General features: G+C 38.9%; 1 protein-coding gene across 1 annotated transcript in view; it reads right to left on the minus strand.

Annotated features, from left to right (window-relative positions):
• Positions 1–3250: 3250 nt before the first annotated feature.
• c20h8orf34 (chromosome 20 C8orf34 homolog) overlaps positions 3251–14004 on the minus strand; it is a 48961-nt gene continuing 38207 nt past the window's right edge. The window contains exons 11-15 of the mRNA XM_029529459.1: positions 12715–12841; positions 9012–9502; positions 7119–7215; positions 4139–4177; positions 3251–3329 (exon numbers count right to left, since the gene is read on the minus strand). Coding sequence (XP_029385319.1) covers positions 3322–3329; positions 4139–4177; positions 7119–7215; positions 9012–9502; positions 12715–12841 — 762 coding nt within the window. The 3' untranslated portion in view covers positions 3251–3321. The remainder of the gene's footprint in view (positions 3330–4138; positions 4178–7118; positions 7216–9011; positions 9503–12714; positions 12842–14004) is intronic.

Here is a 14004-nt window from a genome sequence, read left to right on the forward strand (position 1 = left end):
AATAAATTGTCAGTTCAGACAATGAGCACACTAAAGGAAAACGAGTTTATTACTGATTTTTTTTATTTTAAATTGGAATCTTTGTTAAATTTTTAAGTACACGACTGCACATAAAACTCTTCATACAACTCTTCCTAGTTTCTTGAAGACAACCAAGAAATAAATTTAGCAATGAGATCAAATCATTTCAAACTAATTAATAATCACAACAAGATTTGAACACCCATTATTCTATTAGCTTTGAACAACAACATATTGTAAGATGCAACAAATAAGACAGCACATAGTCTTCAATGTCATGCTAACTACCACTCTGGGACCAGAGGTCTGTTTCTAATTTAACCCACCTCAATTGAAGAGGCTTAGACGAACCCCGGAAAGCAACACGATTTTAAGCATCATATAATGTTGAAATCTGGTTCAAGTAGAGCTACTTTTTTTCTTTCATGTTTCTTATTAATCATCAAAACTCCAAATGCTATGGGGTTAACAAAATACATGAACAAATTTGAAGTAATAGTACACCAATTGTTCCAATGGTGCTGAACAGCCTAATAGGCACTGTGAATATGAACAACACTGTGCTGTCAACAAGATGTGAAATTATGATCTGCTCTGCAAACAATGGTACAAGTCAACTTATGTTGTTTATTTTTGGTTTTACTGTAAATCTAATTGTTTATCACTATAAATTTTGCAAATCAAAGTGAATTTCTTTTAGTTTGGAAGAACTTTTACTTTGGCTTCAAATGACAGCACAGAGCAGCCCTGGTTCATACTGATGACAGCCTTGAATAAGTTATCAGTTTGAAAACAGTGGAGGCAGATTTCATTAGCTCCATGACAACAGGCAGTTCACTTTCCTGAACACAGAAAGCAAAACCCAGATTGTTAATTATGCTTTAAATTATGATTGCCATAAAAAAAACCTCCCTGGATGGTCAAAAAGAGGGGCATCTCAATAAACAAAAAAGTTTAAAATTGAGCTTTTCTTTTAATTGTACATCATGCTACTTTGGTCATAGCCTGCCTTGGAATCCAGTATTAGCTATGTATTCAGTTTGCTTTCCCTCAATATAAAGATATCAATTGTATCAAAGGCGTATGGAAAAATAACGGTCTTTGCCTTCTAGGCAAATATGACAGACAAGAACTGAGAATATTCAAGCACCTAGTATATAAAACTTAAGTATGGGTATGTTCATGCACTCTGTCCAGCTCATTTCCCTCCCATCCCTCTTCATTTAAGAGGCTATGGAAGGTAAATATTAGGTAGATATTACATTTCCAACCAAAGATTAAAACCTTCAGATATATTTCTTTCTCAGTATCATAGCTCTCATTTTACCAAAAATACTTTCACTCTTTGTACACATAGACACAAGCCCAGTCTCACATACACACACAGCCAGTTTTCCACATATAGCACATTCTCACCATACTGGAACATTGCAAGCAGTGAGTGATACTGACTTTATATGCCTTCAAAGCATACCTTCCTTCCACCATAGATTTATTTGTGCTGTATGTCAGGGTAAATCCCAGTCTGTTCAGTTGTAAATTAAGACCTAGGTCAGTCTGCTGACCATTGATGGTGGTCCGGATCTCCCAGTAAGTACAGTGATCTCTACCATTATTCCTGGGTGGCCTTTCCAGTTGCTCTGAATGGGCCTGGTGTATAAAGCCCGCTCAGAAAACATACTTTGAAAAGATATTGGAGGTTTCATACTCCAGAGAGATGGCACTAATGATATGAAACTTGACCTCTCAAATGCTTAGTATGTTGGCATATATGACTGATATCACGCAGCTTTAACTGAGTGATTATATATGTGCAGCATTAAAATTAAAAATCATGATGGTCTTTGGAATGGAATAAAGAGGCCATATGGCTACAATCTGAAATCTAATAGTATACAAAGAAGTTATCAGTCATTTTGCCAGCATTTCATCTTTATAAGTTGAGACATGCAAAGACTTTCACACATACAGAGATGGAGGAAAAGCATCAGAGTGCTCTCTGTGTGTGACATCCGTGGCAGCAAATGAAGTCCTCATCTCACAAACTGTCTGGGCTGATATCCGAGGTCCTCATGTCTTGATAATATGCTGACATTACAACATAAAAACTGAAGGAGAAATATGAACTCAAAGAAAATACTGACAGTGTAAACTGAGTGAGCATGCTGGTGATCTGTGGGACAAGAACTGATAGCAATCTCACTCCAATCTCTCCTCCAACAAAGGGAGAATGGAATATAGTACAAAAATTATAAGATACAAGGCATGAAGTTTCCCATTTCAGACAGGAAAATGCTTTTTACGCAGACAAAGATATCAAGGCACCAATGTGACTCAATTATGCCATGTCCTCATATTCTTCCATTAGTCTGTTTAAACCACATCCCTTTCCAATGAGTAATAATGTGTTAAAATACACAGAGCTTTAATCCGCATGCCATGTTTTACAAGACAGACAAGAGTTCTGAGTAATTAGTCATCTCACACATTCTTTTACAGCAATCACCCACAAAGAAATGAGACAGGAGATTTGAGCAGACCGCATCCCAAGAGACAGACTCAAGAGTTGGCATGGCTGGGTGTACTATACCACAAAATACAGTAGGGTTCAAATGGAGGGATCAGACTGTGTCAGGGTGGAGATTTTGTCTATGATGTGTGTGTTTCTGGTGCTGACTTGGCATGTGTAATGCTCAGACCAACATAGTTTAATCAAAACATGCCCAGGCAAACACAGAGAATGCATTCAGGACAGATTTCTACATCTATTGGCACCACAGTTTAACTTCTCTTTTAGTGTTTGAATGGCAAAAAAAGATTGTTCAGAATATAAAAGAAAGAAACATGTCTACCAAAACGTTTTCATTGAGATAATGCCATTCCTTGTGTTGCCTCCATGGTTTGGGTATTTGTTGTTTGAAAAACACTATATTTTTTAACAGGGCAGACCAATAAATGGTTTCTTAACATGTACTGCAATGGAAATGTGAATATGCGCTACGCCTAGAAAAAGAGTGTTAACAACAAAATGCATCTGTTTCTCAAGTTCATGAGGAAGTTCAATTAGCATGCTATTGGGCAAACAGAAATGAATATTGTATTCCATACTCTGAAATAATATTCTCACATCGTATCATACAGTTACAGTACAATGCCTATGAAATATCAGTGAAAAAAAGTATACAATCTTTTTTTTTCTCCATTCACGTTTTATAAAAATAATTGTCTCTGTACAGATAGTCAAAATGTCCAGTGGCTTGCATAATAGTTTGATTGGATCAATGTCTCTGGTCTTCGTCACTATAGGCCTGTGAAAAATGGAAGACAAAAACATCAGTCTCCTAGTAACCAGAAACAGTCGCATTTAACCGCTAATAACAATAATAACTGAGGCAATTACTATGAAACAGCCATTTAATATTTGAACATGTCATAGACAAACATGAGGTGGAAAATGAGGCCTGGTTCTGCCCAATGGAGGTTCCAATGACTGTATTTCATAATAAGTTCTGGGAGAGCAGTGATCTGGGTGACTTAAAGCAGCAAGCTTTGGGTTTGGTTACCATGGCAATGTTCTGGCCTCTCTGATAGCCAAGCAGCAGCAGCCTGCTCTCACATCTCCCTCCAGACTGGCACACTGACACTGGGAACTGTGGGCACCTCTGGAGCCACAAGAAGGAGAACCGCAGACAACCTCAAACCAGACAGACTTTCTCCTTCTCCCAAATGTTGACGCTGAGAGTTGATGCTGTCTGCTGCGTGTAAACTCAGAGCCCCAGTGACTTAATGGAACTGGGCAACGGCGTTCCTGTCCCCACATATGGTTAGCCTCCACCAATCACATTTCAGAGCCACTGTGCCCTCAGTTTGCCCTGTGACATTATCTGAATGGGCTATAAATGAAGGTGGAGGCTTCCACAGTAATTCACCCATTTGTAGTTATTTTGGTAACATGTTGTGGGTTTACAAATTAGGTCATTGACGGACACAGAGACACTCTCAATTAGAGGCATGATTACAACAGCAGAAATCTTAGCATGGGCCACCTTAATACTTTAAGACATAAATATGCCTCTCTGGATTTTAGGCAGTCCCGTTAGACTGTTTATATCCTCACCTGAAAACACAGATCTCTTATTGGCATCTCGTGCACCACCTGTAAAACAAGCAAACAGAGCAAAACAAGAAAAGAGAATGAGCCACAAGAGCTTCATGATGACTCTTTGGAATTGTTTGGCCAACTTTTTGTATTGTATACTGTACCTCTAATATATCAGGGTATGGACTACATTTTAAACATTAAAGTGGATATGTGGTCGTAAAATGAAGGCAATGCAGAACAGTCTTAAACAAGGATTCTACCTCATGACAATCAGGTGCCCACTTGATGCAAAATTTCAGAATGGATTAAAGTCTATACGAAAATGGTTGTGCAACTTACTTGATTTATTACATTTTCCCAATGTGTTTTATGGTCTTTCTTATTAAACGTCACATGATATAATTTTTTTTTTTCACTGTATTATTTAGAGGAAAACAGACCATGAAGCTGGGTGCGTAACAGGTTATGGCAACAATGTGGTTAGATCCAACCCTGACTCTTCTCCATGTTCTCATCCAAATATGGTTTCTTCTGGTTTCAGAAAACCAACATGGCAATGACCAAATTACAAACACAAGGCTTCACAAAACAGGCCACGTTGTATGGCCAGGAACCACTCATGTGTAAAATGTGATGGCCATACAGGACAAATGGTTCATGACGTGAGGTATGAAAAAGAAGGGAATCTCTTTCATCTACATTGTGGTATGTGTGGTTATCCTGTTGTGAAAGTTTATAGAATAACAGGAAATATCTATGGATTTTTCCCCAATTATTTTAGTTCTCGCCATGCACTTGGCGCCGGCTCAGGCACATCTGCTATGATACTAGGAACATGGTGTCAATGCTCTAATTAAATGAGCCCCATATCCCTGGACACGTATACAGGTATGTGGATGGACTCAAAACACAGTATAACCACCATGGTCTTTGAAATGCAACCAAGTTGAGATACAGAGTATGTGATAATTTATTAAATTAATCCATATATGAATCAAATAACTAAAACCACTAAATAGTTTTTAAAAATTTTGAATTTGTGAAAACAAGTTAAATGCCATCTGAGACTAATAGGATCACTAACATGCATATCACACACTTACACATGTGCACATACAAACAACAAACTAGATTTCAGCAAGCGGTCCTGTGGGCCCTCTCTCACGCCAGAAAGTGCTTTGTCACGTCTTGTGGCTGTTGGCTCTTTTTTCTCTCTCAGTCTCCTCTCCCTGTGTCTAAGCCACTTCTAATTCAATATGTGGCTCATATCCTCTCTCAACATGCCATTACTGTGGCCAAGGATTAAAGCAGGCCCCCGGGGGCTATTACGAAAATGTATCCATTTATTTTGCAAGATACACATTTGACAAAACAATGACCCTCTAGAGGGGCTTGTCAGAGGGGTTATATTTCCATGTGACATTTGCCTGCTTGATCTTTGTTTGACTGGAATTCTTGTTTCATAACGTCAATGAAAATTGTCGTTTTGAGTCCCACATGCGTTTTCATCTCAAGTAGCTGGTGCTGATGTTTTGTTTACTGAGAAAACTGATTTAAATTAATTTGAGAGCATTTCTGAATTCATGGAATATATCATTTTTGGAAGTGAATTCATAAATGAACACCACAGAACTGTCTATTCATCCACCATATTGCTTCCAAGAAAATTGCCACAACAACTACAAACCAGCTCACCATAAAACGTGGTGTTGCGTTACCCTGTGGCAAACATATCCACAAGGTATCCCAGAGAGGGAATCTTCAGAACACATATCAGCCCAAATAACGAAGTTTGCACGAAGCATGCCTCATGATCAAATAATAATAATATTATCATCGCTCAGTAGTATCAGTATAAACCAAACTATTTTTAGGACTTTGAAGGCACCATCGCTCATTGGCCAATAATTACTGTATTTTTCGGTGGGTTGGTTAGACTTGTGCATGAGGAACAATTGGACTAATAAATAAAGAAATTTTCACTCAAAATTTGGAATTTATATATATATATATATATATATATATAATGCCACTGTCTTTTCCTGGATAGGACACTGACAAATAAAGAGTATAGCCACTGCTCCAGACACTACTGCACTTCTAATTCTCTGCTAAAGGTAGCAGAATTTGTACTGCGCATTACTCTGCCCAACATCTTCTTACCACACACAGCAGACCTGTTCTGCAAAAATATGAAATATCTGAAATTTTGTTTTCTTTCAATGAAGCTAGACTATAAATTCAAACAAATGTCCGAGGTTTAGGCATCTATTAGCCAATGTTAAGAGCGCATAAATTTGACAGTTGTTGGTGGACTTCAGTGAATTGTGAACTACTCTTAATTTCATTTTGGCATTCCTCAGGCCATTGGACCTCATTGCCACATACATTCACATTATTTATGGACCAGAAAATTCAAGGTCTCGTCTAGTTCTGTCGCATTCAAAGCAGGAGATATGATATGTTGTATTGTACATCAACCAGACTGTTACTATTGCTGGAATTATGACTTTCCAGCCAGAATCGTTCATGCCTATTGACTGGTTCATGATAGAAATATACCTCTTACATGGTGCCAAAAAGGAAAATTTTATGTGACATTTCCCCTCTGTGACACCCCCCCAGGATTTTACCCGACTCAGAGGCATGTAGAACTTTTTATGTGTCAGCTCTCGTGCTTCATCTCAGACTTTTACAGGAAACAGTGGGACATTAATCTTCTATTCTTCATAAATCTATTGCCACTGTAATGCATTAATTATTCACTGAGGTTAGTGACATCACTGTAATGAAATCAGACTGACGTCTTGCAAAGAAAGAACTGCTACTTGTATGAATTTAGGAAATGTAAATTTAAAGGACTTTGAGGACTTCACCCAGCTAAATGTTGCCTTGCCATAATAGTACAAAGGGCACCTGAATCAAGAGATGATGCACAACCCATGTACAGTTTAATGAATCACGGAAGGAAGGAAGGGCTAGGTAGATTACTCACTTTTGTCCTGTTCAGGAGGCTCCAGGATGTCACTGTCTGTGTCACTGGGGATATGCCAGGGCTGTCTGATGGCCTGTAACTGCTGGTAAAACTCATCCTGAAATGGAACATAGCACAACAGCGATGATGGAAAAAAATGTATTAATGATAATGGCAAGAAGAAAATGGTGATGGGAAATAAGATTAGGAAATAAGAATCTTAAAGTATTTTCTGTAGGCATTCAAAGCCAAACTAATTTCAAATTGGTTCTGATTCAAATGGTTACACTGTGTCACACTCGTAAATTTTACCAAAGTGAAAACCAGTAAATCTTACTAATAATGTTCAGGGCTAATATTTAACATACAAATGACCAAAATGACAGCAAGATGTGATGATGGACCTACAGTTCGATGGTTATGTAAGTAAATGAAGCCAAGAAAACCACCACAAATATCTTTTTGTTCATCTAGTATTTTAAGAAGCTGATGATCCATTCTCGAACCAGGCCTCATTTAAAGGCATTCCACATGGGACCAGCTGGTCTCAATAAAGTCAGACTGGGTGCAGTGTTTTGGATAATATAACTAGGTGTCAACTAGTGTAAAAAAAAAAAAAAAATGAGTATACAGAGGGACTGCAAAATTCCTAGCCACCATTAAAGCCTTCAAAAAGGTCTCATATTTAACAACACTGCTGTTAAGTAGATCATGAAAGGAATATAAGAAAGAAATCCTACTGAAAGTTCCCCTTTTATGCCAGACTCATTTTTCCACAGTGAAATGACATTCGACTGTACAGACCTCCGTGACTCTCCACTAAACCCCACACGAAGAGTGTATTTGTGTTTGTGAGGGTATGCACATGTGCGGTATTGTGTGTTCTGGTGTTCTCAGTCATAATCTCTGTGTGTAGAAGGCTTTCATGTTCCACAGCCAGCTTTATTTAGGTTTAGAGCCTATTTGACACACAGCACACAGGTTCACTCACACTAAAACACTGTAAAGCTGGAGAGATATTCAAATCCTTGACCCAAAGTTTATGACAATTTCACTTTGTTTTACACACTCTGGGTATACCGGTTAATTCCCAGAAAAATCAAACATGAAAAAACAGCTAATATACAGGACTTAGAATTTTATGTCCCATCTTGGCCACATTATGTTCATTAAAAGGAATACTTAGATATTTTTGGAAGCACGCTTATTTGCTTTCTTGCCAACAGTCACATGAAATCAATGCCTCTACCACAGTTGTCAATTAAATCTGGAGCTACAGCCAGAAGATACTTAAGCTGTTACATTATGCTTCTTGTCTGTATGCTAAAATGAATCAGACCAAAGGTTATAACAAAAAAAGGAAAAGAAAAGTAAAGGAACTGGAGTGTGACAATTTACGATTCGAGGTGTGTGAATGACCATTTTTTGGCTGGTCACAGTGCCATTCTGTCATATTTCAAAACTTTATGGATAAAAAAAAAATGACATAAGGTGTTTATGAGGTTTACAGTTGCTAGAAGGTGGATTTTTGTTTCATTCAGCCAAAGCCAGGCAAGCTGACTTTAGTCTTTATGTTCCACTAAGTGTCTGATGACATTAACTTTTAGCTCCATGTGCAAATATTAGAGCAGGCAAATCTTCTTATTTAAATCTGAGCCAAAAGACAAATTAGCATATTTTCTGAATGGTATACTATTCCTCTAGAAAGAATAGCTACTCCACTGAAACGTAATGACATTAAGATTTTAAAATGATCATTCCAGCTCTTCCCTATTTGGAGTCTTTGGTTTGTGTTTGATGAGGTCCATCTGGCCCATCCATTCAGACTTAAATTTGTGAATCAATGCATTCTTCTCTTCTTCCTGTGGAAATACCTTGTTATAGAATATTCCATGCATCACTTCAGGGTCTTACCTCAGACAAATAAGCTCGTAAACTGGCACCAAGGCTGTCTGTAGTGCTTAGTCCAGGAGGGGTGAGCAGTGGTCGGGGATGTGTGGGCTGACTGGTGGGCGTCACAGGACGGCTCCTTGACCTTCTGTAAGTAACCTCTTTATGAGAGCCAGGGTTAAAGGTGGACCGTGTCAGTAAACTATTTGGTGTCAGAGGCCTGCTGGGTGTTCTGGGGGTTTGAGTCCTGCTCCCAGGATTGCTGGGTGATTGTGTTCTACCCATGACCAGGGAGGTGGGCTTGGGGCTCAGCAAAGGGAGACCCACACCACAGGGCTTGCCTGAGAGGCTGCCAGCAGGAGACTGAGGCCTGGAGACCAGACTGGGGAGAGGAAGTGTGTCAGGCAGCGTTCTGTGGCGCAGAGGGGTGTGGAGAAGACTACTGTGCAGATTATTTGAACTCCGAGTGGTCATCTTCCCTGCTTCTGCCAGCTTGGCCAGATCCTTCTCAACCTCTGGAGAAAAAAAAGGGAGGAGTATCCAAGTCAGCATCATATTTTAAGTCATATTTTAAACCTAAAAAATAGTCATTTAGATTGATTCTTAATGTTCTTTCCACATTTTTATTGCTATTTCTCCTCCAATTTAAAATAATGCTTTGAAATGTATACAATGATATCTGAACCATTTTACACCGAATCCCTTAAATGGGCTTTGTTGGCGTAGCCTACTGATGATTCAGAAACTTTAAAGAGCAGTAAAGCGAGTAAGACTGCCCAGTTTAATCCTTCTTCTGGGCAATGATGACAATATTTATAGACCCTGTAAATTGTGGTAAATGAGCTTCCACAATCAGAAAAGGTTCTGAATTGATATACAGTATGCTCAGCCTGGTAATATTTTTGTTCCCTGTTCCTCACAAAAGCACATTTGTTTGCTTCACTGGTATACTCAAAAACATTTCTGTTTGTGAAAGAAGAGGCGCTGCCAATTTCTGGGCTCAATATCTGTTTTTTTTTTTCCGTGTTTCATGCATTCATTCAAGATCCTGGCAATCAGGAGTCAACACACCAATCTGGGAGTTATCATTTGCAAGGGATAATTTCAGGAATGACTCATCAGAAGCGAGTACTTCTGGAAAACTGTATGCGTGTGACGTTAAATAAGTAACAAAAGGAAGCATGGCAAGTATTTCACAAACCTTGACTTTCTTGTTTTTGAGCAAATGCTCCCCTTTACAAACAACATTTTCCACATTAAAATGTGAAACACATGCTCGTATTCACTGAAAAAATATCCATTTAGTATGCAAAGCAGAGAGTGACAACAACACTATTCTTGAAGCAGCATTGCATGGTTTAAAATTTATTCCAGACTATTTTGTATACCATCCTTTAGGGAACAAGTACATTGAATGTTCTGACATGGATAATTAGATTTTTGTTTCTGTGCTTAATCAGCTCTGGTTATATGGAAGTTGACCTGTACAGTGAGATACATTGCAGAGCACATAGTGCACGTTGCCTGCGTTCTCAATGACGCGTATGTGCATCACACGACATTGTGTCTGCGTTGCTTTAACCTACACGTTACTTCTCTGAATAATAAGAGAGTACACTGAATATGTCGGTCTCAGTTTGGCCGCACTCTGAATGAGAAGCTGAAGACAAATCAAGTCTGGGATGTTTCGGGCATATCATGACATTGGCTTGTGGAGGTGGCAGGACTACAGTTTATAAAATTATGGTAGAAACCAGACAGCAACTTTGTTATGAGGTTGAAAGTCTTTTTTAATAGTTTGATCATAACCATAAGATCTACTCAGAGGCAAGTAGGTTTAAGCCCTTGACTGCACACCCACCACAACTGGTGTTATTATTATACCGTAAACAGGATATGTTCATTAGTAATCCGTTCCCATAAAGTTGACTTTTTAATCTCAAGTTATTTACCAGTAGAATGACAAACACCACATGTTTCTGTTGTGAATATTTCTCTCCCTTCCGTGAAAAGCTGCTCCACTCATGATTTTAATGTAAACTAGTCGCTTCCCTCGACTTCCTGGGATTAATATGAGGCCAATCACAAGCAGTTTTATGTTTAAATTCTGTGCAGTTGACTGTGTTTTCCACAGAAATATTACAGGCAATCTCACAGACACTGATACATGAAGACAGATCCAAAAGATCAAAGAGCTACCATCAAAATGCATATGGTAGGAGTCCTTCATAGGTTTTCATCCAATCATTCAGTCATAAGAACAGGAAAAAGGAAAAAAGACAGCAGAACAGATCTAATCTATTAAACTCTTTCATCAAGCAGCAATTCCACATGGTGCGTCAGGGCCATAGCATGCTATAGGACCATTTAGACCTCAAGCAAACTTTACTGGGTCCTCTCTTTGAAATAACACAAATCCACTATTAACATCATTTTTCTGCATCATCTGCAGCCTTGCAATAGCACAATATGGCATAATATGCTGCTGAATAAATTCAAATACCAGTCACTGTCCCAGGATATAAACATTTCTCAGAGTGTAAATGTAATTTCGTTGTGTTTGCATTGACCTCAGTATGTGTACAATCTTCTCTCTCTTAGATAAGTACATAATTTCCAATCAATTGTCTTGGCAAAAACAAAACCATATAACCAACTCCACCCTCATGTGAGAAACAAATCAGGCTGTGCTAACATCCTTCAGTGACAAACTCAGTGATCAGTAATTCACATGACTTAGAGAAAAAAAAGTCCTTTTTATTAGAAAACAGAGATGAGGAAATTGTTACAGAAGCATGTACCTGGTTTATTGTTAATGAAACAAGATGAAAAGAAATGCTCTGGCTTCAAACATGAGGGGTATGGCCAGTTAACACACTTCATAGAGCTGAATTAGCTTGGTGAACAGCCTCACTGAAATCTGAGTACCCCTGGGGCAAAGTAAGTGTAGTGTGAACACAAATAGTTTGCCACTTTCTTCCATGTTCACAGGGGCAACCAGTATCTATTCAGTGCTGATGCTCTGAGAAGGCAGTCTTATTGTAGGCTCACCAAGCGAGATAAATATGCTTCAAATAAGTTTGGTATGTGCAGGCACAAACAACATCTTTACACACAGCGACAGTGTCAAACAGAGTAATGGGATATGAAAAAACAAGCAAGTGGCTGACACATGACGGTAATGGCGGCATTCCCTTTGGCCTGCCTCCCAGGTTTTCATCTGACACACAAGAAAATACAGACTATGTTGCACAGACGTCACTTATATCAAAGATGACCTATGCTCTACCTAGTCTGCAATACCACACGTGACATTTTGTGAGACTGTTTCCAAATGACTCAGCAAAGCTGGGCTTGCTGACTGAAGCTGTCAAAGATAGAGTTGACATGAATTGTGGAAAATGTGGAAAATTTCTTAAATGAATTAATTAAATTAACTAATTTTGCCAACCACCCCCCCCCCCCCAAAAAAAAAAAAAAAAAAAAAAAATATATATATATATATATATATATTTTTTTTTTTTTTTTTTTTTTGGGCAAAAGCAGTGCATTCTTTGACTGGGCTCTCCCCCTTTCTATTTCATACATCTCTTTAGTTCAGTTTTAACTATGGCCTTTATTCCAGGGAAGGTACTCCATTGGTGTTTGCCATGCTATTCTTCATTAAATGCATACAAAGGCACAGCAAACATATTAATAAAAGCCACACATAAAGAAAGCTGCCTACCAGCAAGCTGTTTGCCCATGTTCTCCAGCTCTTTAGAAAAGAGGGGGTCACCCAGCACCAGACCTGTCTGCCCGGCAGAGCTCCCACCTCTCACAGCCTTCAGATCAGCCTCCCAGACAGCTTGACGCTAGTTAGCAAGGAGAACACAAAGGAGAGAGAAAGTCACATTAAAAGAAAGACCCTTCAATTAACTCTATAATATTTTGGGCTATCGCTGAAAATATCTGAGCCATATCTCCTGGAAAGAAATCAGCAATTATTATTTTATGGGCTCTAGAAAAACACAAGAAACCACAACAAGTGTAGATGAAAGCACAGAGTTGCAGCACACTCTGTTCAGTGAATGTTGGATATAAGACTTTCAATAGTGGCTCAGCACGTTTTGCATCACTTTTAGTAAATCTATAGCTTGTTTAATAACTAGTCCTTTGGCTAATGGCCTGACAACAGCAAAACGTGCAGAGCAGTTAAGGAACAATAAATCAGCCATTGCAGATTTCCTCCCTATGTGCACAAGATATTTTAAACAAAAATAAAGATCAGATGTAGATGAGTTAAGTAAATAAAAAGCTGTTCTAAAAAGGCTGAGGGTTCACTGAAAAAGGGTTTAGGTTTTGTTTGTGTGTGTTTTTTTGGCCTACTTGCTCCCACCTCTTCCTGGCCAAGCACTTGATTTGGAAAGAGACCTGTTACACAGACCGGGGTTTGCCAAGGCATGTGATGGCAGCATGCCTAATCCTCCTGTTTATTCCTATGATGGGACATAAGTGACCAGATGATCTGTTAAGCCAATAGACCGACTGCACGCAAGCTCCAGGCACAGGTGAGAAATAAAACCTGTCAGACTTAATTCCACCTCCTGCAAGTTCGGTTTACACTAGGTAAGTTATGATACTACTGATGCCAGCACTTACATCATTTGATGTGCTAAGCACTTAATGAGACACCAAGTTGACCTGGCAAAGAGCTGACACAAAATTTGGCTCTGGAAGATCTTTGATATGCGTACAGTGCAGTCTTTCAACACAAAGCTGGGATATATTGGGCATTCCCTTCTGGGGTTCCAAAATTTTTTCCAAAGAGGAGGCATGGTGAAAAACAAGTGAAGCAACTAGCTATTGATAAATGACAGAACTTGATTCCCATGGTCTATGGCACTGATCTCTGCGTCTGTCAGATACACGAGGCGTTCTGTGGCGGCAGAACCTCAACACCACAAGCCAATCCTTAATTACAGCTCTCAAAAAGAAGCAAGGCGGGGCGAATATTACAACTGAATTCCCTCCCCAA

The sequence above is a fragment of the Echeneis naucrates genome, chromosome 20 (genome assembly GCF_900963305.1).
Source record: "Echeneis naucrates chromosome 20, fEcheNa1.1, whole genome shotgun sequence".
Classification (NCBI taxonomy): Eukaryota; Metazoa; Chordata; class Actinopteri; order Carangiformes; family Echeneidae; genus Echeneis; species Echeneis naucrates.